This window comes from Convolutriloba macropyga, chromosome 7 (assembly GCF_964194025.1).
Source record: "Convolutriloba macropyga chromosome 7, txConMacr16.3, whole genome shotgun sequence".
In the NCBI taxonomy this organism is placed as follows: Eukaryota; Metazoa; Xenacoelomorpha; order Acoela; family Convolutidae; genus Convolutriloba; species Convolutriloba macropyga.
Genome location: NC_134474.1, coordinates 63,121,372 through 63,147,890, shown reverse-complemented (window position 1 = coordinate 63,147,890; position 26,519 = coordinate 63,121,372). Strand labels below are relative to the sequence as shown.

Sequence of the window (26,519 nt, the reverse complement as noted above, 5' to 3'; positions counted from 1 at the left end):
CAAAATAGCAATTTATTCTAAAAAGACATTTCATTAGCACATTGCATACAAGTTTAGCGGCAGAACAACCTGATATCTATCGACCAAATTTCTCTTAATTTTAAGTAAGGGCCATTTTTACTTTCACTTCCACATGCGCTGAGTGTTCTGAAATTGAAGTTCTGTCTTTCGCTAAATAAAATCAATTATTAATAAAAACTGAAAATCATTTTTGAGTACAAATGATATTTTACCTTAAAGTGGTCAAAAAAGTTGTTCATCTGCCTCAAAGACCAAGTCAGCCAAGTTCTCCAATGGTGAAATTAAGTTAGTACTGATCAAGCTAGTCGTCATAACAAACTAGATCAAGCTCAATGATTGATCCGATTTAAGCAGCGAACCTCTATTTGACGTGTTTTTATTTATTGCGAAAGTTTCGATGATCGTCATGAAGTGTTTAAGTTATTGGGATATTCTTTTGGAAAACTTTAAACTTTGCGGTTGCCAAAGTTTAGCTAGAATTGGTTTCACCAACGGTATCAACGAACGGAACCCTCGGGTTCGCCTGTGTCCGATGGAATTCTTCTCAATGCATATCGCATTTCAATGAACGCACTGTACTGTACTCTAATTCGAACATTTTTTCTAGACATCTACTTGTTCGCATTAACTATTACTCAATTCTATTCACTTCAATTTTGCTAATCAGGTATAGCCCTAAGTTTTTCTTGGCTTTCATTGTTTTGAATAAAAAATTCCGGGTATTTTATGTTTATTCTATCGACTTCATTTATTTATATCCTTATTAAGGCAGTACATATTTAAGTTTTAAGTTCAAAAGGATTGTATAGTATGAACCTACATTTATCCTCATGTATTTTTAAAATTAATTTTTCAAAGCAGGGCAAATGTGGTGGTTAGTATGTTGTGATATTGTATACGCGACCTTCGGGTGCGCATTAGTTTATGTAGCCAATAAGCGTTTTTCATGTTGCCTACATACTTATTACCTAATCTACTTTCTGCCAGCCTTGGATAACATGCATACTGAAGTTAATGCAGTTGTCATGTCGTTCTTTTTGAATCAACATATATTACAGACGGTAACTTAAGACTGCCATTTTCCTCTTCTTTTCGTATTAATTATGTTTCTGATAGCTGCTCGTACGCAATATTTGGGTTTCCAGTACTGATGTAACCGTTCACCATACACTGAGAAAAACAAAATGTAGTAACAACAAGTTTGGTTTGAGAAATAATAAAAGTGGAAGATTAACAATCAGATTTCCAATACATAAAAATTCTGTTTAGTTCTGTTTATCATTTGATTAAATGTTCTTTGGTTATAAATTTTAGCTTTTGTGCTCGCATAAAAAAAATAAATGTGGATATATGATTTCAATCTATTTCAGTTGGCTTTCTGAGGTTGAAAATCTTGACCAAAATCCACCAGTTTACAACCACGCATTCAAGAGTATTGGGTCAGTCGGGCAAGTTCATGTACTCTCGCAGGATCCCACCCCCCCCCCCCCAAAAAAAAAAATTCAAGTAATTTTTTTTTACAAATCCCTGAAAGTTAAAAATTTGCAACTCAAATTATTTTCTGATTAAGTTATAATTTTGTAACCTTTTCCCGTTTTTATCGTGATTGTAAATTTTCGTGAAGCTTGATTAACTTGAATTTTCAACTCAATATAATATCTTCACACCGTTTTTATAGTTTGAACACTCTCACTTAATCAGCAGATATTGTTTGTATCTCAGCAGTACACTTCAAAACGCATTTTGACTTCTACATTGAGAAAATACCACACTGCTTTGAAAGCTGTACAGTCTATAAACACGCATTTTATGGTGTATATGGTTTATTCAAAACAGCAGCTCTTTCTTTTCGTATGAATGAATAAGTAATTGACTGATCAACAATTCTAAAATCATTCCATTATACTTTTGGGAAAGGAAAAAAAATTACGTAATCAGTGACAGCAGGTGACATGGAAAAATTCAGAACCATAATTCCATAATTACGTTCTCGTAAACAATTGTATGGAATTATCAGTAGCTATTCTTGGTACTGTTTTTTAATAATTAAGTTGGTTTTCATATTTCTAATTGTTTATTGAAGTTGAATTTTGAATTGGCCATGGAAATAGAAACGGAGGAGGAAATTGTAGCGGACACTCGGGATAAAGATACAGGTAAGTAAATTATATTTTAAAAAGAAGATTGTTTCTTTATTCTCTTTGAAGACTTTAAAAACTCTCGTTTGAATCTCAAATTTGATCAGCAAAAATTGCTCGAGTTTTATTGAAAAAATTTAAAACAGTAAAGAGTTGGAAATTATTCACTTTGTATGAAAGAAAAGAGTGAGCACAAGTGATTAGTCGGAGACAGGTTTTTGAAACTTTCATTAATAATTAAAATTTTGCGTGGTTTATTAATTGATATATTGAGCGTTGTCGCAATTATCGAAAGTTACTTCTTGCCTAAATTATCAACTGCAGTACTTTTGAAGTAGTTCGGAATTGAATGGTCAGGACAATTTAGACAGTGAGGTAAGGTTTCTACGTTTTTATACTCTTTTTGGACCATTTTAATTTGAACATCAGCATGAAACAACTGCATTGGTTTTATAGTTATAGACTTTCCCAACATAAATAAAATATTGTTTTTTTATTTATAGGACCATTATAAGGTCCTGGTGTTGCCTCTACAGATGAAAGTAACCTGACACCAATTTCACTATTGTGGTAAAAAATTATCAGCGTGATTATGTTTTATATATATATATATATATATATATATATATATATATATATATATATGAATATATATATATATATATATATATATATATATATATATATATATACATATACCATTATCTTGCAAGATAATCGTCACTTTTCGAAGAAGCAAAACCCCGGGTTGAAAAAAGGTTTTAGTCCTTAGGACTTTGATTTTATGGAGCATTCACTTCATAAATCGAATATGAACAAAAATATTGGTAATAAAACTAATGTCAAGAATGAAAGCTCTATAACTTATACCATTCATTAATGGAACTTCTATGACTACAAGGGCTTGTTTAATGGAAGTTCTATGATAATTATGTCTCCATAAAATTACACTGCAGGTGTTCATAGTGTTCTGGTTTCTGCGCGAGACATCTTGAGCTTCCTACAAGAAAAACAGCAATTTTTTCTGAAAGACTAAGAAAAATCGAAATTTTATTTTCAAGACATTAAAAAAATCGGATGGGCCAGGACTGATAAACATAACCAAATTGAATGCTTTATTGATTTTCAGAAGACAATACGCAATCCCAGCTCCAGTCACTTTTGCCTCAATTTTCCACAACACCCAACTTAATTGCAGATGACCATCTGAATAATGAAGATGATCTGCTTCCCCCTCACTTGTCCCACAGTTCTCTACTAGATGAAGAAGAAGTCACTGGTTGTGGGAATGATACCCCGATAGGTGTGATTGGAAGGGTTGCCACTACTACGCCTGATGTACGTATTTCTAATAGTTCGCATATACTAATGGTTCCCAGAAATTCCTACATTTTTTATAAACACGAATTAAAGGTAATCAGCCCGTCCTGACGAGCCACAAAATAGGACTCAAATTCCGAAAAACCCATTCAGGGGCAAAAAGGTTTGAGAGGACCATGATCGACTCAAAGATTCCATAAAAAGAATTTTGCTCAAATTTACTGGTCTTGACGAGCCACAAATTGTCGAGAGACTCGTCAAGACGGGTATCTCGACAATTTTAGCTCTAAGTTGGTGTTGTTGTTGGACTTTAGCCGTACACAACTTTAATGCTGGGCTTTTCCCGACTCAAATTTTTCTAAATAGATCCAAAGAATTTACGCGTGATTTGAGTGCCAGCTATTACATATGAAGTATTCAACGGGTATGCCATTAATTATTCAGGAATTTTTTTTGAAAAAAAATTGTACTGTGCTATTATAAATATCAGACTTTTCATAGCTTTCTAAACATCAAAACTCACAAATAAAAATTACACATAAAAATAACACACTAAATTAATTGCTGATAAAAACGCGTTTGCTAGAAATTGTTCCAACTAGTTTTATTCAATTAACTAATTTTAAAAATAGACTACTTGCTGTAATTAAATTTTCTTAAGAATTTGATGTTCGTAAGGTTTTATTGAAAAACTCCAACTGTTTTCTAAGTAGAGCTGCACAGTACAAACCTACCCTAGCTAAAAAATAGAGTATAATTTATAAGTATTTATAAGTTTATTTGAAAATAATGAATAATTTTTGCGCGCGGAAAAATTCCAGGAGTTTAAAACTTAATATAAAAGTTACTTTAAATCAATTAATGGAGGTTTTCGTAAACTATTTGCCAAATCAGACTTTATCTTACAAAAATTTTATAAATAGATATCAGAGTTAGCAAATAGCTTATAAAATAACGGCAAAGTTTATAGGTTGGTTATAATTTAATGCAAAAAATTACGAAGTAGTGGAAAAAGTTGTTCAATAATATACAAATTCTTATACATAAAACCTTTTTCACGTATATTTTTGAATTTGTCTATAAATTTTTTCATAAATTTTGCATTAATTTCCGACTCAGATAGTTTAGTGTTGCACATGCACAGAAAGAATACTGGAGAGTATAATCAATCCTATGAAAAATTATTTATAAATTAAATTTGAGTTTGAATTTGAATTTACTGATACATAACAATATTATTGCATCGGTTTACAAAAAGTTTGCAAAGTTTTCAAAGTATGACATTATTTGTATCTAGAAGGTTCAGCATTGAGTACTACCACTCTTCAAGATGTTGAACTTTATTACGAAGCAATTATTGAAAAAGTTCTTCGAATAACGTTATCAAGAACGTATGTTTCGGCGAAGTGTCGTACAAATTTTTTGAATGCGTACTTCTTGAATTTACCTATAAATTCCGTCATTAGGTTCGCTTTCATTAGTAAATTGTATGCTTTAGTCAGTAGTCTATTTAAAGAAAGCTGCATTTTTTTTTCGTTTTGAATTTAGCAGACAATATCAAATTTGCTGATCCACTGCGAGTGTTTCGCCTGTGAGCTAAGTCTTCTAGTGAAAAGTAATTGAGTTTCATCTCACCCTTCAATTGCAAGAACATCAGGCGACATAATTCAAACAAAACAACTAATAAACAGGCATAATTGTTTCCTTCATCTTTATAACCGTGATTGTGTCAGTCTACTTTCGAAAAAAGATCGTACGAAAATTTCTTTTTTTTATTGGTGAATTTCTAAAAGATTTGTTTTGTAAGTGTTGCCATAAATTAGTAAACCGTAGCTAATTTTTGATTTGGCGAATGCATTGTAGAAATTGATCAACTTTTGTTTTTGAGAAATAAGATCGGTCTATAAACAGAATTCCGCAAAATTTTGATAATTCTTTATTTACAAGGACTATACGTTCCTTAGACGTGAATTTTTTTGTCAATAATTAAACCAAGATACTTCACAGTATCTTTGCAACAAAATATTGGGTCCAGAAAGTCTATTGAAGCAATAATTTTACCATAAGCTAATTAACAATTTTTCTCGGCGTTTACTGTTAAACCATTATTATCAAACCAACTATGGCACGAGGCTAAATCGTTTTTGGAAGAAATTTTATCACATTCATTTGAAACATAGACGGTTGTATCATCAGGAAACAGAGCACAAACATAATTTTTGAGACAGTTAGGCACATCGTTTATGAAAATCAAAAATAAATGTGGACCTAGCACCGACCCCTGCGGAACACCGTTGCTAATAATTAGATTTGTTTAAGATTTTGAGTTGCAAACAGTGAACTGAATACAATTTCTGAGAAAATTTTTAAACAATTCCAAAAATTTTTCTCTGAAACCTGAGTTATGTTTTTGGTGAACAAAAAATCGTGATTAATATTGTCAAACGTTTTTTCTGATATCAACAAAGAAAGCCTGCCCCTCTTCACGGTTATCAATGAGCTTACACATGAATTCAGTATGCTTAATGCCTGGCTGAAGACCCAATCATTTGCTCGATAAGATTCCATGTTTACTTTTAAAACCCAATATTGGTCTCTGCAATACTTTTTTCATAATTATTGAAATTGAACTTGCTAGGCTGATTGACCTAAAATTGTTGGGATCTTCTTTTTCTCCGCATTTATAGAGTGAAATGACTTTAACAGTTTTATGATATTTTTGGGAACGTACCATGCTGAGAAAATTGAGTTGAAGATATCTGCTGATGGCTCAGAAGCTACTGCTTGAATAATTTTAAGCATCCTATTGCTCATGCAACCTTGACCAACCGAGTTTTTGTTTTTGAATTTTTTTATTGACGACTGCACTTAATTAATATTAATCAAACAATTTACCTCTCATACTCTTCTTTCCTGCAAAAATATGAAACTAGCTGAACTTTTTGAATCTTAACCACTTTATTTACATGCTCGAAGTCTTTGAATGGAATTGAAAATAAAAAGTCTTTAGATCTGCTCTTAGTTAATAATTTTGTATTTTTATCTGGCAAAACTCTTACTCTATACAACTATTTTACAACCATAAACTAAATTAAAATACTGTTTTTCATCTGAAACTCACAATCAAGATTTCACGATTGAACTCGAACGAACTTATTGAAAAAATGTTTCGAAGTTTAAAGGTGTCGCTTTTTTCTTCGGATTAACGGAAATTTATGATGGCATTTTTAGTTCAAGTTTATTTGATAATTTAAATCATTATTTGCTTTACGAATTTTCGCGAGCACCTCCGTGGGTCAGACTTTCGAACGACTCAAGCTTCTCGTGCGACTTTATTGTGATCCACTAGCTAGTTTTAGGTCAAAATTAATAGAGAAAATTTTTACCAAGATTTGTGTCACAACGTTCATCAAACTTGTTTCACGTGTTTCTTCTAATCAGAAGTTCAGGTGGCCACTGCACTGACTTTTGTGCGATCATGATCCAAATTACTTATGATCAGACTATTTTCCACACTTTTCTCTGATCATACCCTGTCAGACCTAGCGGCTTCTGGTCTGATTTTATGTGATCATTATCCCGGATAAAGAGCGAGCATTACACTTTGCTGATTATGCAATTTGAGTCGATTAATATTCTCTTCTATAAACCCCATGTGCGGTTGATATGGTTTGATCAGAGGTTGCCCGGTTCTGGAATCTCAACTTGAGACAATGATATTTTCTTTTTTAAAAAATTGAGCTAACATCCATTGAAAACTGAAAAAGGAATAAGTATATCATTATAGACAGAATCGGAATATTCATTGGAGCGCAGAAGAGGAAAACTCTGGAGAAACTACGCCTATTAGTCTATTATTAGTTTTTCATGGGCATAATTTTGCCAGAAATGATTACGCTCACTCTAACTTCAATTTCAATATCCAAAAATGTTAAACAATGTTTTGATTCTGCGTATGATCCATTTCAGTCCCAAGCTAAATTTGGCTCCGAAACAGCCGATCAAACAACTCAAAGCCCAGATCTGCCCTTGATGCATCATCAACAATCTAATGAAGAACACGTGAACAACTTCTATCATCAGCAAAATTATCAACAGCCAATTTACATTCCCGCACCTTCTTTCATCAAGCTAGGAGTAGATGATCCAGCCTTTCCTTATAAGGAAAATTTGGTGCCCTTGAAAGCCGGAGGGCAAACATCATCAAGTGCCGTGTCACGGAGCGGGTCAAAAGGTTCTCTCAAACCGACCTCAAAAACAAACTTTTCTGGTCTTTTAGACAACAAGCGAACCAGTAATAGCAACGATAACCAGAGAAAAATGAGGAAAAAGAGCTCAGATGTCTCTATTAGCAGGAAAAATTCTAATGGTCTGGACGAAACGCTGTCAGTTTCGAACAAAGACGTGGAAAAAGACTGGAAACTGGGTGAGGTCAAAAGTAACCCAACAGGTCAACTGAAACCAACTATGCCCATGCAGAGATTAATCAGAGGAGATTTGAGTTTAAGGAAAAGGAATGCTGGATCATTTGCTGGATATAGAGGCAGTGGTAATGAAAAAATGTCTCCAAGAGAAACAGGTATGATGATGTATTCATTTAGAAGTTACCCAGTGCCTGTTTTGTTAATAATCAGCACTTCAATTCAGTGAAATCAAGCCTAATTTAAACAAATAAGTACTAATCACCTTTGAGACAAATTTCTGAGACCTGAGGACAGCGCCATAAATTGGCAAGACCTGGATTTAGGACATCCATTGTTCACATTTTTTGCAACCGAAATTTACTTTGTTTGCATTTTATTGTTGTGCAAGTCTGAGCCGAAAAGAACTCAAGTTAGATTAGATTAGATTATATCTGAAATTCCAAACGCTTTATAAAAAGTTCAATGCATTAGTACAATCAGCTTGTGAGAGACATTCAAATAGGCTGGAACCTGTTGAGCTAATGTACTGACCCCTACCAGAATTGTTTCAAAGGAACTGCTTTGCTTGTATGCAATTATTCCTAAATTTACGTAAAAAAGTGGGAAGCTATGGTGTGGCATTAAGAAATTTTTGATTATTTTGACGTTCAGTTTTGCTAAAGCATTCAATATCTTACGCACTCGTGTTAACAAATGTTTCTTATTGTTCGTTGTCAATTTTATTAAAAGCTTGAGCTCAGTTTTTCTAGCCTCTTTATACAAAAACTTTTCAAAATCAAAATTGTAAATGGGTTCATTCAAAAAGTGCGATGGTATTGTCCAGAAAACCCTGGAAATCACCTTAAATAGTTCATGGAGGTGAAGTTCCGGTGCATTGAAAAAATTCAGGTCTTCTTTGACCTTCGAAACTCTTTCAATTTTTTGCAAACCAAAAACCAATCTTAGAATGTGATTTGGAGACAAATTATTTTTTAGGTTCCGAGATAATTAAAGAGCCATAAACTAAGACTCCATGTGGCAGAATTGGATGAACATACGTTTGGAACACGAATAAAACAGTTTTTCGACTGAAAAAATATGTGAAACTGTACAAACAACGCTTTGGGTCTATGAGAATAGGTTTCCAAAAAATTACTTTTGTTCTCATTATCAATCAGCTTTTGTCCCACCAGTTGCAGATTTCTTGGAGATTGTGTTCACTGTTTTGGTGCCCTTCTTTTAGTGAGCCATAGATTGAGGTGTCATCAACAAATAGTGTTCTGTTGCCTTTGTCGCATACAACGGGAAGATAATTAATATAAATCAAACAAAAGGTCCCAGTACTGACCCTTGAGGAACACCCCGTTTCATGTCTCGTTTATGATTGGAAATAACCGTAAGGAAACAAAGTGCCTTTTTTCATTTAAGCATGAATTCATTGTACAGAAAATTGGATTTCACATTTCAGGTATTTACAGGTTTTCAAAAATATATCTCATAATCGAAAGTATCTTGAAGTTTTATTGAGTCAACAAATACCCAACATAATGATTCATTATTGTTTATATTATATCACATAATTTCTAACATTTGCGCAATTGTTTTTGAACCAGTTCTGATAAGCAAAAAGAACGTCAAATTTTCGAAAAATGACAAAAAAAATCAGTCCAAATACCCAAAATACTGGCAAAAGAGCTATTGCTCTGTAAATTTTTGGGTTTGTTTGGCAGCCACGCTTATGAAAAATTATCACCACCGCCGTTTTTAGTATTTCAAGAAAACACCTGAGATCAAACCATTTGTTGAAAACGTCACCTAACGTCTCGCAAATACGTCGACATCAAAAGCAGTCAAATCAAATTTTGAAAGAGTTTTTATTTTCCCAACAAGATTCCTGGACGATTAAATATCATGTACAATCTAGAGATTTCTGTTATGTCGCTGTTATGTCATAACAGCAAACAAAACAATGATCAAAGAGTGCTCAGAAACAGCCAAATTTCACCAATCCTAAGTCCTATCCAATTCGGGTATGAAATTGTTGGAATGGTCAGCGTAAAAATTGAGAAAAAAGGATTGCAGAAATTAACAGACGCTTAGTATAAGCAATCAACCTATCAGCCCTCACATGAAAGCAAAAAGCGGACACTTGCTGCTCCAGTGCAAAATTCATTTTCGGAAAAAAAAGGCGGAAGATGAAAGCAGAGCTATTAAGAACAAAAAGCTCTTTTTTCTAAAGATACGTTCATCCTAAAGATACGTTCAGTCTAAAGATACGTTCAGATGTCGAAATACGTTGATGGCTCAATTTGAGAAAAACAAAAAGAGAAAAAAACAGTTTTTCTTGAAACAAAACTTGGTTTTTTAAGTAACTGCAGCCACTTTCTTTCTAGGTGCTGGAACCCTGTTATATTGTAATTACTTTACAATTTATTCGTTAAAATATTAAGCTATGGTTTGATCCGTTGCTAAGGTAACATTCCCAAAGCTGAAGTAAATTGATTGAGATTCGTTGTCTTTCGATGGAGAACAAAAAAAGGATGCTATCCGACGAAAAATAAATATTTTTCTTATAATTAATTTTAAATGAAGCGTTAGAAATCCCTTTTCTTATAAGATGAGGTTGATTTCGCAAGATTATTGAAAAGAGACTTGCTATATTGCCCTTATTTAGAAAGAGTTTGCAATATTAATTCTGCCTTGCGAGATCTTACATGGATAAGTTTTTGTCTCGTCTAGAGTAAAAACTCTGATTCGTTTCGCATCTAAGTTTTACAGATTCTCAGAATCAGTCTGATTAAGAGTGAAGTTTATTCCCGGTTATTATCTTCGATAGAAACGCGTTAAAAACCTACAGTAAGTTTGATAAACAATATTTTTTTCAAATTTTCTTGATTAAGAAAATGAAAATGTTTTTAATCGTTGCAAGTCTAAATGAGCAAAAAAATCGTTCTTTCTACGAGTTGTATAGTTTTAAAGAAAATAAATGTTTCAAATTTGCGAACGCCAATGTAAGATTTCTTTACATATTTATGTTTTGCTTCTAGACCTAGATAATTCTCTTGGAGACGAGGAAAACTTCGAACCTGATGATCTCGACCAACCAGTGAAATGGGACGAAGCCATAGCCACCGTGAACAACGTGATTTATTGGTCCAGAAAAGCACTTTATGACCCCAAGAAAAGATCATTCACACTCAAATACGAAAGGCAGCAAACTGGAGATCTTGATGAAAGGTTTCAGAGAGTTCCAGTTTTGGACGAGAAACGCCCCTGGAAATCACCCTCTGCTGCAGTTCCCAATTTACGACTGCCGAAGGTTAACAAACACAATTATTGGTTGACTGCTTGATTTTACTTCAAAAAGAAGAGGTTTAAAAATGTGCGCATAAAAAACAAATCCATTGCGACTGTCTACCGGTACCGCAAAAAAATCTGCTTTCAAAGAAAGTGGCTGGCGCTTTCAGGTACCGACATCCGTTCAATACGAAAAGCGCTTGAATTTTGTGAAAGTGGTTTCTACAAAGCATTTAAGAGCCTTAAAATGAAAAGTTGGATCAAACAATTGTGAAAAGTATTTACGGGCGACTGTAAAGGCATTTCTCAAAATATTAATCCAATTTCAAAGGAAGCAAAGATAAGACAATTACGATAACCCACCAAGAAATTATTGCGAGTGTTTTTGCAGAAAACAAATTATACTGAATTTAACTATCTAGTATATTTTTTATACCAATAATGGAAGTGTTTTCCAGTTTTTATCATGTTACTATGTTTCGTACACTGTTACTTGAGCTGTTTGATAAAAACAACAAAATCGACATTTTTCTTTTAAATTGACTTTTTCCCTCAGTCACATTTTTCTAAACAAAATATAGAAGAAAGCAAAGAAATAAAAAGAACAAATTCGTATATTCTTTTTTCAATTCAGAAGTCTTCTAAATATAGATTTTTTTGATTGCCCACAATTAAGGGTCGACTGATCAACCTCACGAACAAGAAAAGAAAAAGCGATAATAAATCTCCCTCATTTTTTGCAGCGAAATCCCTCATTTTTATTCCAAATTGAACATTTACACTTCATTGCAGAAAAAACCCTCAATTTCTGTTATCTTAGGTTTTCATGTTTTCGTGTTTGGTGGATTATTTTTCCGTTAATAGTCAATTTTTTGGTGCTCTTTTATGAAATCTTTTATTATTTTGAGCCAATTCACTTAAAGCGAACTCCGCTTCTTTTAAAATTGATTTTTTGTTGCAGATCTTGGCTGTTTTCTTGTTCTATTCCCATGCCCTGTTTCATGTTAGGTTTCCTGAAAATGTGGCAAATACGACTGAGACACACAGTTAAAACTAATATAACGCAAATTTCAACACTAAAAATGGGGGAATATTGTGCAATTAATCTAACGCTTAATTTATGTTCATTTTCTTCTTTTTGTCCTTCTTCTCTTAAGTTTTCATGTTTTGTGGATTATGTTTCCCTTGTTTGGATAAATATTCGGTACTAAATTGCGAAATCTAGTAATATTTTGGGGGTTTTATGGTTTTTCACTTAAAAGCGAAGGCGGCTTCTTTAAAAACTGGTTATTGTCTCCGTAAGATTCCGTCTCGTAAAAACACGAATTGTCTCCGTAAAAGCCCGTTATTGTCTCCGTAAAAACCCGAAATGTAAAAAAACCGTAAGAAACCAAATTCGTAAATTATTGAAAATCTAATTACGCGAACATATGCAGATGTGCAGATGGTGCTTCCGCCAAACATATTTTGCAATGGAAAGCAGTTTTCACTATTAAAGTTCCAGTATAAGTGAGTCTGAAATTTCAATGAAAGGAGCCGCCATTTTTCCGCGAAGTCCAAAAATTTATTCATAAGCACGATGTATTATCTTAGGAAAAGCGAAATCTGGAAAAAATTGAAAATGAAATTATTCAAAATTTTAGTACCGGTAGATGCCCGTAATGTATGAATACAGTAAAGATACATCCCTGAAAAATTGGACATTGAGTCAATAACGATCTAGAATGAAAACGCAACAAAGAAAGATCGAACTAATTAAAAGAAAAGCATCATGGGATTGCGGCAGCGTAAAGTTATTGAGTAGGGGTTGAAGGAATAGGGATACGAATTGTTTTAGGGGTTTAAGGTAAGGAGCAACGGTAGAAATGGGAGAATATAGGAAAATAATGTGAATGAAAGACATGAAAAGAGAAACAATATTTCTCAACACAACTGAAAACTTTGGAAAAAAATCGAAAATCTGCAAGAAATTGACAAAAAATCCCAATTTTAAAAAATTACATTCAGCAAGAATAATAAAATTTTATACCACCAAAACCAAAAAAAACTAATACCTCAAACAAATGAGATCAAAAGGCGTCTATTCTATCCCCATTGATAGAAATGAAAGGGAATAATGGACAAAATGTTGCTCAACCGCACTAAAGAACGGCAGAATGGCTGAAAAATTTTCAAGTTAGATTAAAATTTAAATTAAAAACCAAAAAATTTGAAATTAAGTTCAGAACAAACTCGAAATTGCTAAAATAGTCTTTTCAGATTTCCTAACAGAAAAACAGTCGAAACGAAATTAAAGCCGCTTGAAAAAGCCCCACTCGGTTATACAAATTTTTTTTATTCATCAAGTTCCTTCTCACTCACACACATACACACACACATATACACACCCTATCTCCCTCAAAAACAGCGGTTTTAACAAAAAATGCACTCCTTTTAACCGAATCTGCAGTTTTACTCAACAATTAAAACACTCCGCATCTGTATCGCTTTTCATTTCCGGCTTCAAGATCACTCAAAAAGAATTGTTATAAAAAAGATGCGTCTTCAAAATTAGTTTTCGAGTCGGAAAAACACATCTCGTCCACAATTCAGCAAAAACCTTAAAATAAATATGCGATCAAAATTTTGCATTTGGTTATGAAAAACCGCGCGTATAATATTAGATGAAAACTCGCAGCTTTGAATTCCTTTTCTCTGTACTCAAGGTAAATTGATTTGAGCAACAGTTATTGGAACTTCGAGCTACAGTTTAAACAACTGTTTGTGAAGTAAATTATTTTAGCGACAGATGGTACTAGAAAACCAATGGCGATAATGAGTTTTCAAGTTTTCTTAAAATTTCCTATGAAAGGCAATTAAAATTAAGAGATTCGATCACGTTTAGCGTTTTTTAGAACTTTTGTATCAGTTTGACAGCTGTTAGTAAATAGTACTTGTTTTTGCATTGATATGTGTTTTAAGGGAGAACTCGAAATTTATAACTTTGATAGATCTACTCAGATCTCAAATTGATAGTGGAATTTTGAACAAAAAATAACCTATCTATATCGCTCTAACCTAAATTTCGGCAGCAGTCGAGAAGCATTGAGGGATGGACTTCAACAGAAAATCAGATGCTTAAAAATTACAAAACCAACTAAACGTGATACAGTTTTCAGAGACCTTTGACTTCTTTATATTATCAAATGAATTTTAAAGACCTCTTATGCCTTTGATATAATATTTGCCTAACTTTCTGATTACTTAAAAAGAAGTTGTCGCCTTGAGATTTATTTTTCAATAGAAAGTTTGTACGATTATAACCAAAGACATATTTCTACGTTCCGAACTAAAAATATTCATTATTTTATGTGTTGCAAAATTAATTTTTTGAATTTTGAGCATTTTCGCGATGTAGTTTAACTCCAAGTCGGCCAACTGTTTGTTCGTGTCTTCAATCGGTAGTTCTAATTTATGTGAATTAGAGTTGTTGATAATCGGTTTCACAGATTCACTATTTTTGCCTGTTCTTTTTGAAAGCAAAATAATTTGCCATGAAGATTCTGAGTATAGTAAAAGAGATGGAAAACATTGAAAACAATGAACAATTATACGTTTTGCATGTAATTTTAAGAAAATTTTTCATATACAGATGACTGTTAGAGACACTTCACAGCATCATAGTTTGGTGGGTTTTATAGTACCTCTTTTATTTGTTTCAAATGGTGTTTGCCTAATTTCTAAATCCCACAAAATTTTACTTCAGGAATTTTGCTCACTGACAATAAAAGTTTTGTTCGGATTATTCATGTTTTTGACTAACACCCCATCCCCATATAGTTAATTTTGATTCTTACTTTACCAAAATTTTCCCGCCAATTTTCTACATTTTTGTTCTCTGGATTTTTGGTTAAAGAAACCTGAAAATTAGGTGCAAACAGGATAAAGACAAAAATCACGAAAAAATAAGTCAACATTTTTATTCAGCAACCTCTTTCCCTTGCTTATTTTGCGTTCATTGTTGTTGATTTTTCTATCACATGATCTTTGTGGTTTCATGCTGAAAATGCATTCTGGACATAGTATTAAGTAATGAACAAAGTAATTTTTATCACACTTCATCTAGTTCAATAAATTAGTTTAGATTTAATAAATTGCAGACAGCAAATTAGCCGTGTACTCAAATAACAATGGCGATTATTCAGATTAGCGGCTAATAATATAGTTATGACCATCTCTTGTTTTTTAAAAAAAATTTAATACCTTTTTCATACCGTCTAAAGAAAACATCTGAAGGCAACTCATTTATACACATATACTCAAACAGCGCAGAATTACTAAGCTCAGACCGTCTTGAAACTAATTTTGCTTGAACCGTTGTAAATTATACAAAAATAACACACCGCTAACTGAGTCCATTAAAAAAAGTCAAAAGTCTGTGGTAAGTCACTTCTAAAGGTGTGTATTGTAAACGCCTGAAACAAGAAAAAACAGAGGTGAACACATACATATTTTTTTCAAAGCCAATATTTAAAAATTGTGCAACAAAATTAGAAAAAGTTCTCTAGAAAACTACAATTTTCTTCCTACTAAGTTTCCTCTTTCACATTTTTTCAAACTTTTCTTATTATTCTCTCATTCAATTACAACTTTCTGCCATATTTAAGATTTTATGTGAATTTATCAAAAAATTTTAATATACTTCATTTCATCAGTCCAACTAGAGACGCTTTCAGTTAATTTGATTGAGTGATGGTGAATCATCTATAAATTTATAGACTCTGAGATTCGTGCCTCCCCAGATGACAACAACGAACAACTGTGGAGTCCAGCTGTGTTCCAACAGTGCCAGACTGCTCCGGGTGTCCACTGCCGGTACTATTAGCACCAGGTCTGTGGAGCCACAGTACAGCAAAAGTGTTCTTCCTCAGATGTACAATCCAGAGCAGGGTGAGTCAGGAAAACAATATAACATATCAGCTCTGATCAATTAAGAAAGTCGACAGAAAGTTTCTGGCTATATTCCGATTTATACGAACCTTAACTGTAACAACAACAACAATCGCCGAGTGCCAAACCGATCGCCGTACAATTAACTCGCCCTTATGTTATGAACAGTGCGAAAACTTCAATTCACAAATTTTAAGAAGCAGCACGGGTCTAAAGAAATTAGTGAATCTAAAAGTAAGAAAATTTTACCGTAATTTATTTACAAGGAAGTTCTAGTCCCGGGTCGAGATTTTACAGAGAAAATAATGTAACAACTAAAGTGAATAGCAGTGAAAACAATTTTTTTTTACCGTAAGGAACCCAAATCATATAGCCGTGAGTTCTCGTACGATTTTCGGAAACAGGAATTCTTAAAAAATTGAACAATTGTAGCGGGATTTGAACTCTTTCACTCTTGCATGTCAGTCATCTGTGTTTTCACTGCGCCAACCATGGCTATTGCTCTTGTATTCAAATCAGATTTACTACACTTTATGTGAAACAGATGCGGTGAATTTTTGTAGAACTAGCGGTTTTCAACGGTGAAACTTTATTAGTGGTGTTTATCGGTGTAATTTTTGTTACCGGTCTTTTGTCGGTAAAAAAAATACATCGTTGCCAAACAGTAAACAAAGAAATTAAAAATTTCACCGATAAAAACCTTCAAATCTTAGAAAATTCACCACTAAAAGTTTGTCGTGATTTTCGCTGTGAAATTTTGTAAGATCAGCGAAATTGAGCGGTAAATTTTTTTCACTGCTTTTACATTCTTAAGCGGAGAAAATTTTAATTCTAACAACCATTCATCGCATTCATAGCAACTCTTGCCGTTTTAGCCATTATTTAACGTTTACACTTCGACTCGATGTCTGTAGTTCCGCTGAAGACTCTGAAGATAATCAATAAAAATCAAGCAGCCAAAGAGATAACTCAATACTGTTTAATTTTGTTATGGTCGAGCTCTGCTTTCATTTGCTGTTATAGACGCATTATAATTCATTTCGTAAAAAAATGTCCTGAAATGTGGCGGCTTGTGTAATAAGAGATATTTTCAAGCAAACTTGCCCGAGATGTTTAAAGTAAATTTTGGCCATCATAAAAAAAGACCAGAAACAACGCATTTTCTCCTAATGCTGATCATGAACAAGAATTTGTCTAATTTTCGCACAAGTGCAAGACGAATGGCGATGACGACGTTGTCTATCCTTCCTTCTTTGTCGTATCATGTCTCTTTTGTCTCTTAAGTTTGAATTGTTTGGTTTACTTGTTTGGTTTTATGACGTCAAACGTTACAACTCATTTTCCTTTTTACATAACTTTCATTAACCTTATGACCTTACAAGGTGATTCACAATCAAGGAAACAGGGAACTACAGAAATTAATGGAGAAGTTAATACTGGGCATTAACATCCTCGGGGCCCAAAAACCTAACCCTAACCTTATGGGGTTTGGGGTACACATTTTGCAGCTTAACGGCTGGTCTGGTTAAGGAACCTAAAGCTGTTTTTAATTCGCAAGACCTAGCGGCTTTGTCGAGTCCGGTGAAAATTCTGGTGACACGTCCCAGTGGCCAGATTACCCTGGGAGTCCACTCCTCCAGCAGCCAAATCACATCGCCCACTTCCAGAGCAACTTCTTTTGAAGTCCACTTTCGTCTCCAATTCAGCGTGGGGACGTACTCTTGAAGCAGGAGTGCGTTGGCGCACGGCTGATGGAGCTATGACATGACTAAGTGTCAATGAATTCAGTAGGAGGTGCCTACTGGTGCTGACGATGGCAGCTGGGGTGATGGAGTGTGTTGGCGCTCGGCTGATGGAGCTATGATACAACTAAGTGTCAATGAAGTCAGTAGGAGGCGCCTACTGGATCTGGCGATGGCAGCGGGGGTAATGGAGTGCGTTGGCGCTTGGCTGATGGAGCTATGACACGACTAAGTGTCAATGAAGTCAGTAGGAGGCGCCTACTGGAGCTGGCGATGGCAGCTGGGGTGTGGGAGTGCGTTGGCGCACGGCTGATGGAGCTATGACACAACTAAGTGTCAATGAAGTCAATAGGAAGTGCCTACTGGAGCTGACGATGGCAGCTGGGGTGACGGAGTGGGTTGGCGCACGGCTGATTGAGCTATGACACGACTAAGTGTCATTGAAGTCAGTAGGAGGTGCCTACTGGATCAACTGGAGCTGGCGATGGCAGCTGAGGTGAAGGAGTGCGTTGGCGAACGGCTGATGTAGCTATGACACGACTTTGTCAATGAAGTCAGTAGGAGGCGCCTACTGGAGCTGGTGATGGTAACTGGGGTGATAGAGTATGTTGGCGCACGGCTGATGGAGTTAGTGTCAATGAAGTCATTTGGAGGAGCCTACTGGAGCTGACGATGGCAGCTAGGGCGAGGGGGTGCGGCGTATGGCTGGTTCCAAAGAAACATAATGCTCGTCTTGGTATTGTAGTTTTTGAAAAAAGTTCACAGGACCCGAATAATTCAAAAATTATTATTTTTTAAATGACAACTACAAATTTATTTCACCAATAAAACTTTGTTTTGTAAACTAGCTTTTCTCGAAAATTTGAACTGAGAAACGATGTTTAATTTGGCATATATTTCCTCAACCCAATATTCGAATTGGCTATCTGTCAATTCGTTTTTATAACTCACTAACAACTTCAATAGGCCCCGAAGCTTAATTTATAGTTCACCGTAAAAAACGGCTCATACACTTTCAACTCTCGAAATGATGCTTCCTCCTGACCTTCAATATGAAAAAACCATTTGACTACTTCCCGAAGGTTATTTTCAATGCTTTGTACTCACAGAGTTGACGTTGACCAAAAAAAATTGACCCGTTACCAACAGTTGTAGCACTCCCATTACAATGATGAAAGACCACTTCCTTGTTGTGTCATCTGAAGGTAAATTTGCTTCATTTGTTGGTTGAATTCAACGAAGCGCCAATGTGATGACGACTTTGTCTATCCTTCCTTCTTTGTCGTATCATGTCTCTTTTTCCTAAGTTTCATTTGTTTTGGTTTAGTTGTTTGGTTTTATGACATCAAAAGTTACAACTCATTTTCTTTTTTACATGACTTTCAATAACCTTATAACCTTACAAAGTGAGTCACAATCAACAAAACGGCACTACAGAAATTAATGGAGAAGTTAATACTGGGCATTAACAAATGGTTATCTTGCAAAATTCTTGCAATACGAAAAGTTAACTTTCATCGTCTTGAAAAGTGGTCTCGTAAGACAGCTACTCGTGGTCGACTGGGGTGTCGTTCCGCCCGCTGTCTTCTTTTTATACGTTTTCTTTGCATATACATTGTTCAGTCATTATCCAGACATCAGTCATTGATAATCATTCGTTTAATTGTACTTCGTACTGCATGATTAAACGGACTATTGGAAGCAAATTATCATTATTAGGTAATTCTTCATCTGCAGTAAAAAAAAGAGAAAGACCGCTAGATCACTTTTTGGACAATTACCTACTTCTCAAAAGTGATGTAACCCTATTTGTTCATTTAGGCAAAAAAACTGCTTGACTCATTTTTTGTCATCATGTAAATTTCCAAAAATTGTTTTCAAATTTCCCATAGTCTAAACTATGTTTAACTGTTCGTTTGCTCCCGAACAACAATTGCTATATTTTATGCAATATCTTCGCTTGACAGACCTTAATTTTTGTGTGACGATTGCCGCGCATAGTTTCTTGATTTTTATGTGATTTTCAGTCTCCTGTTCGAAATATTTTGAAACTAAAATCAATTGGTGTTATTTTACAAGCAAATTTTAAAAAGACTTCAAAGAGAGCGTCTGAATTGGTATCAGTTCAAATCTCACCGGCAGCCTAATTAAGGGTGTCAGGACAATTTACCCAATTCCATTTTACCCAGTGCAATGAAATGATTTGAAGCAATTCTTTGAACATATTGACCCATACATATTAAACTAGGATATCAGAATCTTTTGAAGTAATTCCGATTGTCAATCATACTAGTCATAAGTTCAATTTATACTGCTATTATTTGATTATAAACTTTGCGAATAATGAAACAGATGAAACAAAGCAGAACGGTTTCAAAGAGTGTCAAAAACTAGTTAATTAACATTTTCATTAAGACCCATAGCTCTTGGATTTTATGGGTCATCAGGTTTCCTTAAAGATGTGATGAAGCATATTTTTGATGACTATTAAGCATTAAGTACGGGATAAAAAGGCAAAAGCCAGTGGGCTTTAATAGTGTTCTATGTTCAAAAGGTGCAGAGATTGCCTAACTTTATGTTAAAGTATTTTGAGCGAAAACTGTTGAGTTTTTCGTGCTTTCTTCTCAGGTTTTGAATTTTTTTATCAAAAGAATACTTTTTTGATTAAACATATTTTTTTCGCTGTCAGTTTTTCGATAACTCCAGCTTATATATCAAAATTTTTAGGTAAGTTTTCAAGTTTTTTAAAATTTTTCTTGTGCTTATTTGAGTTTTTTTTTCATGGGCCAAAGAAAATTTTAGCGCTAAAGAAGGACAGCAAATAGTAATGTAAGGAAAAATTTTAGTTGTTAGGACCTTAGCTTCAACAACTCCATCATTTTGCATGTAGCTTATTTTTTAATTGCTCAATTTTTCAAATAAAAGTTTGTTGCTTTCGCCTCTGTTTGTCAGTTAAATATCCCAAAAAATTTAGACCCGTCTTGTCTGTAAATTAGTTTCATTTGCACTTTCTCTGATGACAAAAAGTGGTTTAGCGACCTAGGAAAAATATACTCCAATTTGTCATAATGTTGACAAACTTTTCTAACTTTTAGAATAATTTTGGGATTTGTGTGTTTTTGGTGCAAGTGCTGAATGAAAAATCTTTTGAGCCTGTAGCTGTATTGTTGCACAATTTCTCTGTGGTTCAGAGGTCATCGATGCCAAAATAAATCAACAAATAATCTCTTTTGCTAGTTTCTAATTAATTTTTATTTGCCAGCCCCTGCTGACCTATAAAATGTCCGTTAAAAATTTGTCGGAGATCCCAATGTAACTTTTTGCTCCTTTGCATATTTTGTCGGATAGCTTGAAATCGGATGCTGATACCAGAAGTATCTAAGTTTCAATTACTAGTAATTTCAATTTTTTCTCAATTTAGAGAAATTTTTTGTATCTCTTCTGCCCGTTTTTTAGCTTGGTCAGTTCAGGGTTTTTCAGTTTATCATTCAAGCCTTTGGGTTGTTGTTCAAGACGTGTCCTGAATTGTTTTTGTTTGTTATTTTTTGTTCCTGAAAAATAGACATTACCAACAAGAGAAACTGACAAAACCGACGTAATTGTCAAGAAACTAATAATAGTACCAACAATTTTACGATGATTGCATATATTGTAGAATGGCTTTTGCTCACTCAATTGAATAATTGAATTGGAGAAAATGATTAACCTTTGTCAAACAAATAGTGAGAGGAGATTTTTGTCGGGACTTTTTTGACTCACACAATGAGCGGATAGACGGAACTCACGAGGACATTATGAGAAAAAGGGCGGGAAACGGCGGGAAAGAAGATAAGCAGGCGTAGAGAACTGAACTGAAGAAAGATTAATAAATTTGGTTGGTAATTGAAATATTGATTTTTAAATTAAACTTCGATTCTTTCCCGGGTCGAGGTTTTCGTGTGAATTTTTGCAAGAAATGGGGTGATTGTGGTGAATGTGGTGATTTTTTTCACCGAATTTCACCGCGTTTCTTAGGAAATATCACCGCCAAACCTCGACCCAGAAAAATAATCATTGGGTTCAAAAACTGAAAGCAAGATTTTTTTTAATCTCACGCAGTAATCACTCGTAAAAAATTAGAGTCCCTCTAAATATTCTGAATGACCTTTTGGCGTCCATGGCAAGATGGTCTTAAGAAACGGAGTTTGCTTATTATTATATCAGATATGAGCTTCATATTAAATACAAAAACTAAAATCTTCAACCCCTGGCTCATAACAAGGGGTCAAATTAAGATGTGTTAAAGACAACGTTTTTGCGAATTTGTAGTACATGTAGCCGTCAACTTTTGTAATAATTGCAGCGTGAGTATTAGTTAACCTAATGTTTCGTAATAGTGATCGTATTGCAGCTTCAACTGAATGAACTGCTAATTTTCTTCTAACACAATTAGAAAATGCTCCCATTTGCATTCCTAATATTAAAACATTGCACCTTCCTGGCGGCACATCGATGTCGTTAAAAGATGCACCCGGACCTGACCCACCGACAAAATCAGTACTGAGCCATATGATTTTTACTCTGACCAGTTCTATGAACATGTCATATTTTAGACTTTTCATGCTAAAATACAGGATGCAAAAAATACAGCATGCAAAAAATGCTTCTCTGACGCTCCAATTTCATACAAAAAGTTTAATTCTGCTTTTAATCTGTACAAGTCTTTGTAAAAACATTGAAAGATTTTGTTTCAGTACTGACTTCAAGTTTCACACTTCGAATAAAAAGGATCAGTCCTGATTTTGTGTTAATATGGTCCGGGCAACAGTTTCTTAGCTGCATTTTGCCGGATGTAAAACAGACCAATCGACTGATATTTCTGCAAATTTCAGCTGAAAATGAAGCCATGCAGTTAAGATACAAGGAATGGCATCATGATCGCACACTTTTGTTTATTTTAGATCCTCAACTCAAATCAACGTGGGCAGTCAACTTCACTGACACTTCTCTTCTCGAAACGACCTGTTCATCAGCACCTCATCAGCAGACACAACAGTCCTCACTGCCACTCAAAGAGATAAGAGAGGGAGGGGTGAGAGAACCCCTGACTAGACCACACACCAAAATGAGTCCCAGACTGAGGAGCAAGGGGGTGTCACGGGGAGGTGGTCCTGCCTCCCTGGGAAAGGGTGACCCTACCGTGAACAGGTCCAAGTCTGCACTTCAGTTGATGGCTGAGGCTCCTCATAGTTCTAGGAGAGAAAAGACTGTAAGTGATTTCAGAACTACTTCGGGGCCAATTCGAGGCCCTACAACGGTAAAAAAAATCATTCACTTCAAAGTTTAATTTTTAAAAATGGCTTTTTCGTTTTTAGTAACCGCAAGACGATAGCTGGAGCTTGAAATTTGAACATTGACTTCTGTTTTAGAACGTTGTCTTCTGTTTTCGAAATAAGGACTTCAAAAGTAGCTTAGTTTGTAATGTTAGTATTTAAGAACTGATGGTAAATTCGAGCATTTTCTGTCCCATATAAGTCCCTCTAACCTATCTAAACTACCTCGCTCCCCCAAACTAACCCCCACACCTTGCCCCCCACATACACCTACCCCCACAACTAACCCCCCATAACCACGCCCCCCCCCCACCTACCTGTCCACATTTCTACCCCAAAATTTTTGTTTCACACCACATATTGCCTTTTTACATCTTTTGTCATATTTCTGAAATAAGTAGGGTTAGGTAAGAGTTTTTATTGTACGACTCTTTGAGTCGTGTCCGGTATTCTACCGGCTATGTTTTACAATTCGATGAATTTGAATTGTTTTGGGGCGCTGTCTTTTTACGACTAGAAGAAGCGTATTGGAGAAGTGTCTTTTTTAAATCAGTTTTATTGAAGTGAATTTTGAAGAAAGAAATGAAACGCATCACAAAACTTAGAATGGTTTGTTTGGTTGCTGAACGAAATTGAAGAGCGGAGCGAAAAAAATGGCTTTTTGTTCTTACCACTGTTTTGGAGAAAGCAAGAAATTGAAGTGCGAAAAAAAACTAAGCGAGCGAGTTTTTTTCAATTGTCACTTGCTGTTTTATCAAACATTTAAAACAACTTCATTGATTGAGAGGTTCGGTCACAATATTTTACTAATTTTTGCTTTGTTTTGATAGATCTTTGAAGTTTTTTTTAGTTAATATCTGTTTTATGCCAATTTAGAACTTTTCCAGCTATTTTGCTGACTTTTAGGTTAATTTTAGCAATTTTTGCCTATCGTTTTTCATTTACTGATTTATGGGATTTGAAAGCAAGTGTAATACTTAAAAAGAGTTTAGATAAAAAACTAGTATAATTTTGTTGGCAAAAACAGGTTTTGATGAAAAGTATGGAAAAAAAGAAAAAACATTTTTCTGATTAGTTGTTCTCAACTTTTTTGCAATTCTTCGTTTTTTCTACTATCTTAGACAATTTTGTTAGCTAATTAAGACCTACCACTCGTTTTATTAGTTTTTTTACTCTTTTTTGCTTAAACGAATTTATCCTTGACTTTTTGTGCCCTTGTAATATTAAACAAATCACTAATTTTTTAAAGTTTTTAATTCAGAGTGTTTTAAAGAGTTTCGATTTGAATGAGTTGACTTTAAATATTACATAAAGTCTCATGAATGGTTTTAGTTGGTATAGTTATTTGACAATATAGTGTATCTGTTAGAGATGGCTCTTCGTCGTTTTCGCAATTCTTCAGGCTTTTTCTAGAGCTTGAAGAATTCAGAGTTTTTCTAAGATCTGTTCAAACCATTGAGTGATTTTTGAAGTCAAATTGGAGAAAAAATTTCAGTCATAATCATGCCGAAACAAGAGGTGGAGCAGAAAATACAGTAAATTTGCGGCATGAACTATTTTGATCATTTTTTTCCAATTGATCTTTCCAATCTATTCGAAGTCCATTTGATGTCTAATTCTTCGTTAAGTCAAAAAAATTCTCCGAATTATTTCAGGAAATGTCCTACTATGTTTTGTTTAATTTTTTTTCTAATTAATATTTTGTTGCCACAATATGAAATCACAATCATTTCAGATCTGCTGTCTTTCATGCAATTTGGTCAGTCAATTTCAACTGAATTGCATTCGTGACGGCGTTCTTCACTCTTAGTGGAGCGAGTTATTTAGCATTCGAGTGATTAGGTTTTTGGTTTCACCGCAACTCAAAAATGACATCCTCAATATGAAATTCTTTTCATTTTACTTCAATTCAAATAGATAAGGTGAAATGAGTCTAATTTAAAGTTGTTTGACAGCAGCTAACAGAAGCAGCAATAAGTTATTTTATAACATTTTGTAGCATTTCATAACATCTCAAATTATTATGCCTTTTTTGATTTGCGATATTCTGATTTGCCGATTTATTTGACATTAGGAATTTAAAACTCATTTTTTGAAGCAAAGAGCAAGTTTGGTTGCCAAAGTAAACAACATCCATGAAATTTTACACACACACACACACACATTTACACACACATACACATACACACACAAGACACATGCATGCACACACACAACACTCATACATGCGCACGCACAAAACAGACACACACACACACACACACACACACACACACACACACACACGATTCACAGACACACACAAGTATATACACGCACATGTGCATACACACATAAACACACACACACACGCACATAAAAAACACATGCACACACACACACACACACACACACACACACACACACACATACACATCAGCCAGTTGCTGTTTGAATGAATTTGCATGAAAAAAATACAGAAAATTCATGTTATTTGTTTTTTTGTTCATCGATACTTTAGGAATATACCATGCACTTCAGTTTCCCCTTAAATTTCAGGACACCACATCTCTGCAGATAACATCTGCCACTCAAACTGACACTGCCTCGACCAGCAACCCTGGGTTACTTTTGAACAGAGACAACAGCTACCTCGGAATAGTCTCAGCCTATCGAAACATGAGAAAAGCCATGCCCACACGCCCTGCACCCGGTTCTGTCCAGGCTTTGGGTTCCAGAAATTCGAATGCCAGACGCAGTTTGGATGCCAGCGAGAGGGCTGACCAACTGTTTCCACGAAGACCTGTGACGTCACATCAAGCGATTATGAAAGAGTTGTACGTCACCCAGAGTATTTTCGACCAGAGCAAAAGCATTCCAATGCGACAATATTTTACTACATAGAGGCGTAATTTTATATAGACATGTTAGCAAGTATTATTGGACATGAATAAAATCAATTTTTAATAAACAAATTCTATTTTAATTAGCTCAAAGTTACATTTTTTCCAGGCCTAAGGTTATCCCAATTACTCGGGTGATTGTGCTTGAGAAACCAGGGTTGATTGCGAAATAAAAATTATTTATGGAGATGAGGCCAAATTTACTGCACCTATCAAATATGAGGAGGAAGTCATCTTTCAAGGGTCAAGTCATGGGCAATGGCATTTTTTAAAATATTTTACACATTTTTTAATTGCTCTGGAACGAAGTTTCGGGCAATGATTGTATACGCTGTTAAGTGTTTTTTATGCAAAATTTTTGCCTGTCCGTTTTGTTTCCAGAACAGTCTTCCGACTTCACTTCTCGATTGACTTTTTCGCGCTTGACTTCTTGATTTGACCCATTAAAAACTTGCCCGGGTCGAGATGTGTGAGA

The 26,519-nt window shown here is 34.6% G+C and overlaps 3 protein-coding genes across 5 annotated transcripts in view; 1 reads left to right on the top strand and 2 right to left on the bottom strand.

Moving 5' to 3' along the window:
- The window catches only part of LOC142343235 (uncharacterized), a 595,961-nt gene that overhangs the window by 209,607 nt on the left and 359,835 nt on the right, over positions 1 to 26,519 (bottom strand). The gene's annotated exons all lie outside the window — the stretch shown is intronic.
- LOC142343234 (uncharacterized) overlaps positions 1 to 26,519 on the bottom strand; it is a 374,820-nt gene that overhangs the window by 162,085 nt on the left and 186,216 nt on the right. The gene's annotated exons all lie outside the window — the stretch shown is intronic.
- LOC142342440 (uncharacterized) lies at positions 1,757 to 26,116 on the top strand. The gene is made up of 7 exons (XM_075393761.1): positions 1,757 to 2,177; positions 3,289 to 3,497; positions 7,449 to 8,058; positions 10,930 to 11,201; positions 15,937 to 16,108; positions 22,791 to 23,098; positions 25,701 to 26,116. Exons 1-7 carry the CDS (start codon positions 2,123 to 2,125, stop codon positions 26,043 to 26,045), a joined length of 1,971 nt encoding a protein of 656 aa, XP_075249876.1. The 5' UTR covers positions 1,757 to 2,122; the 3' UTR covers positions 26,046 to 26,116.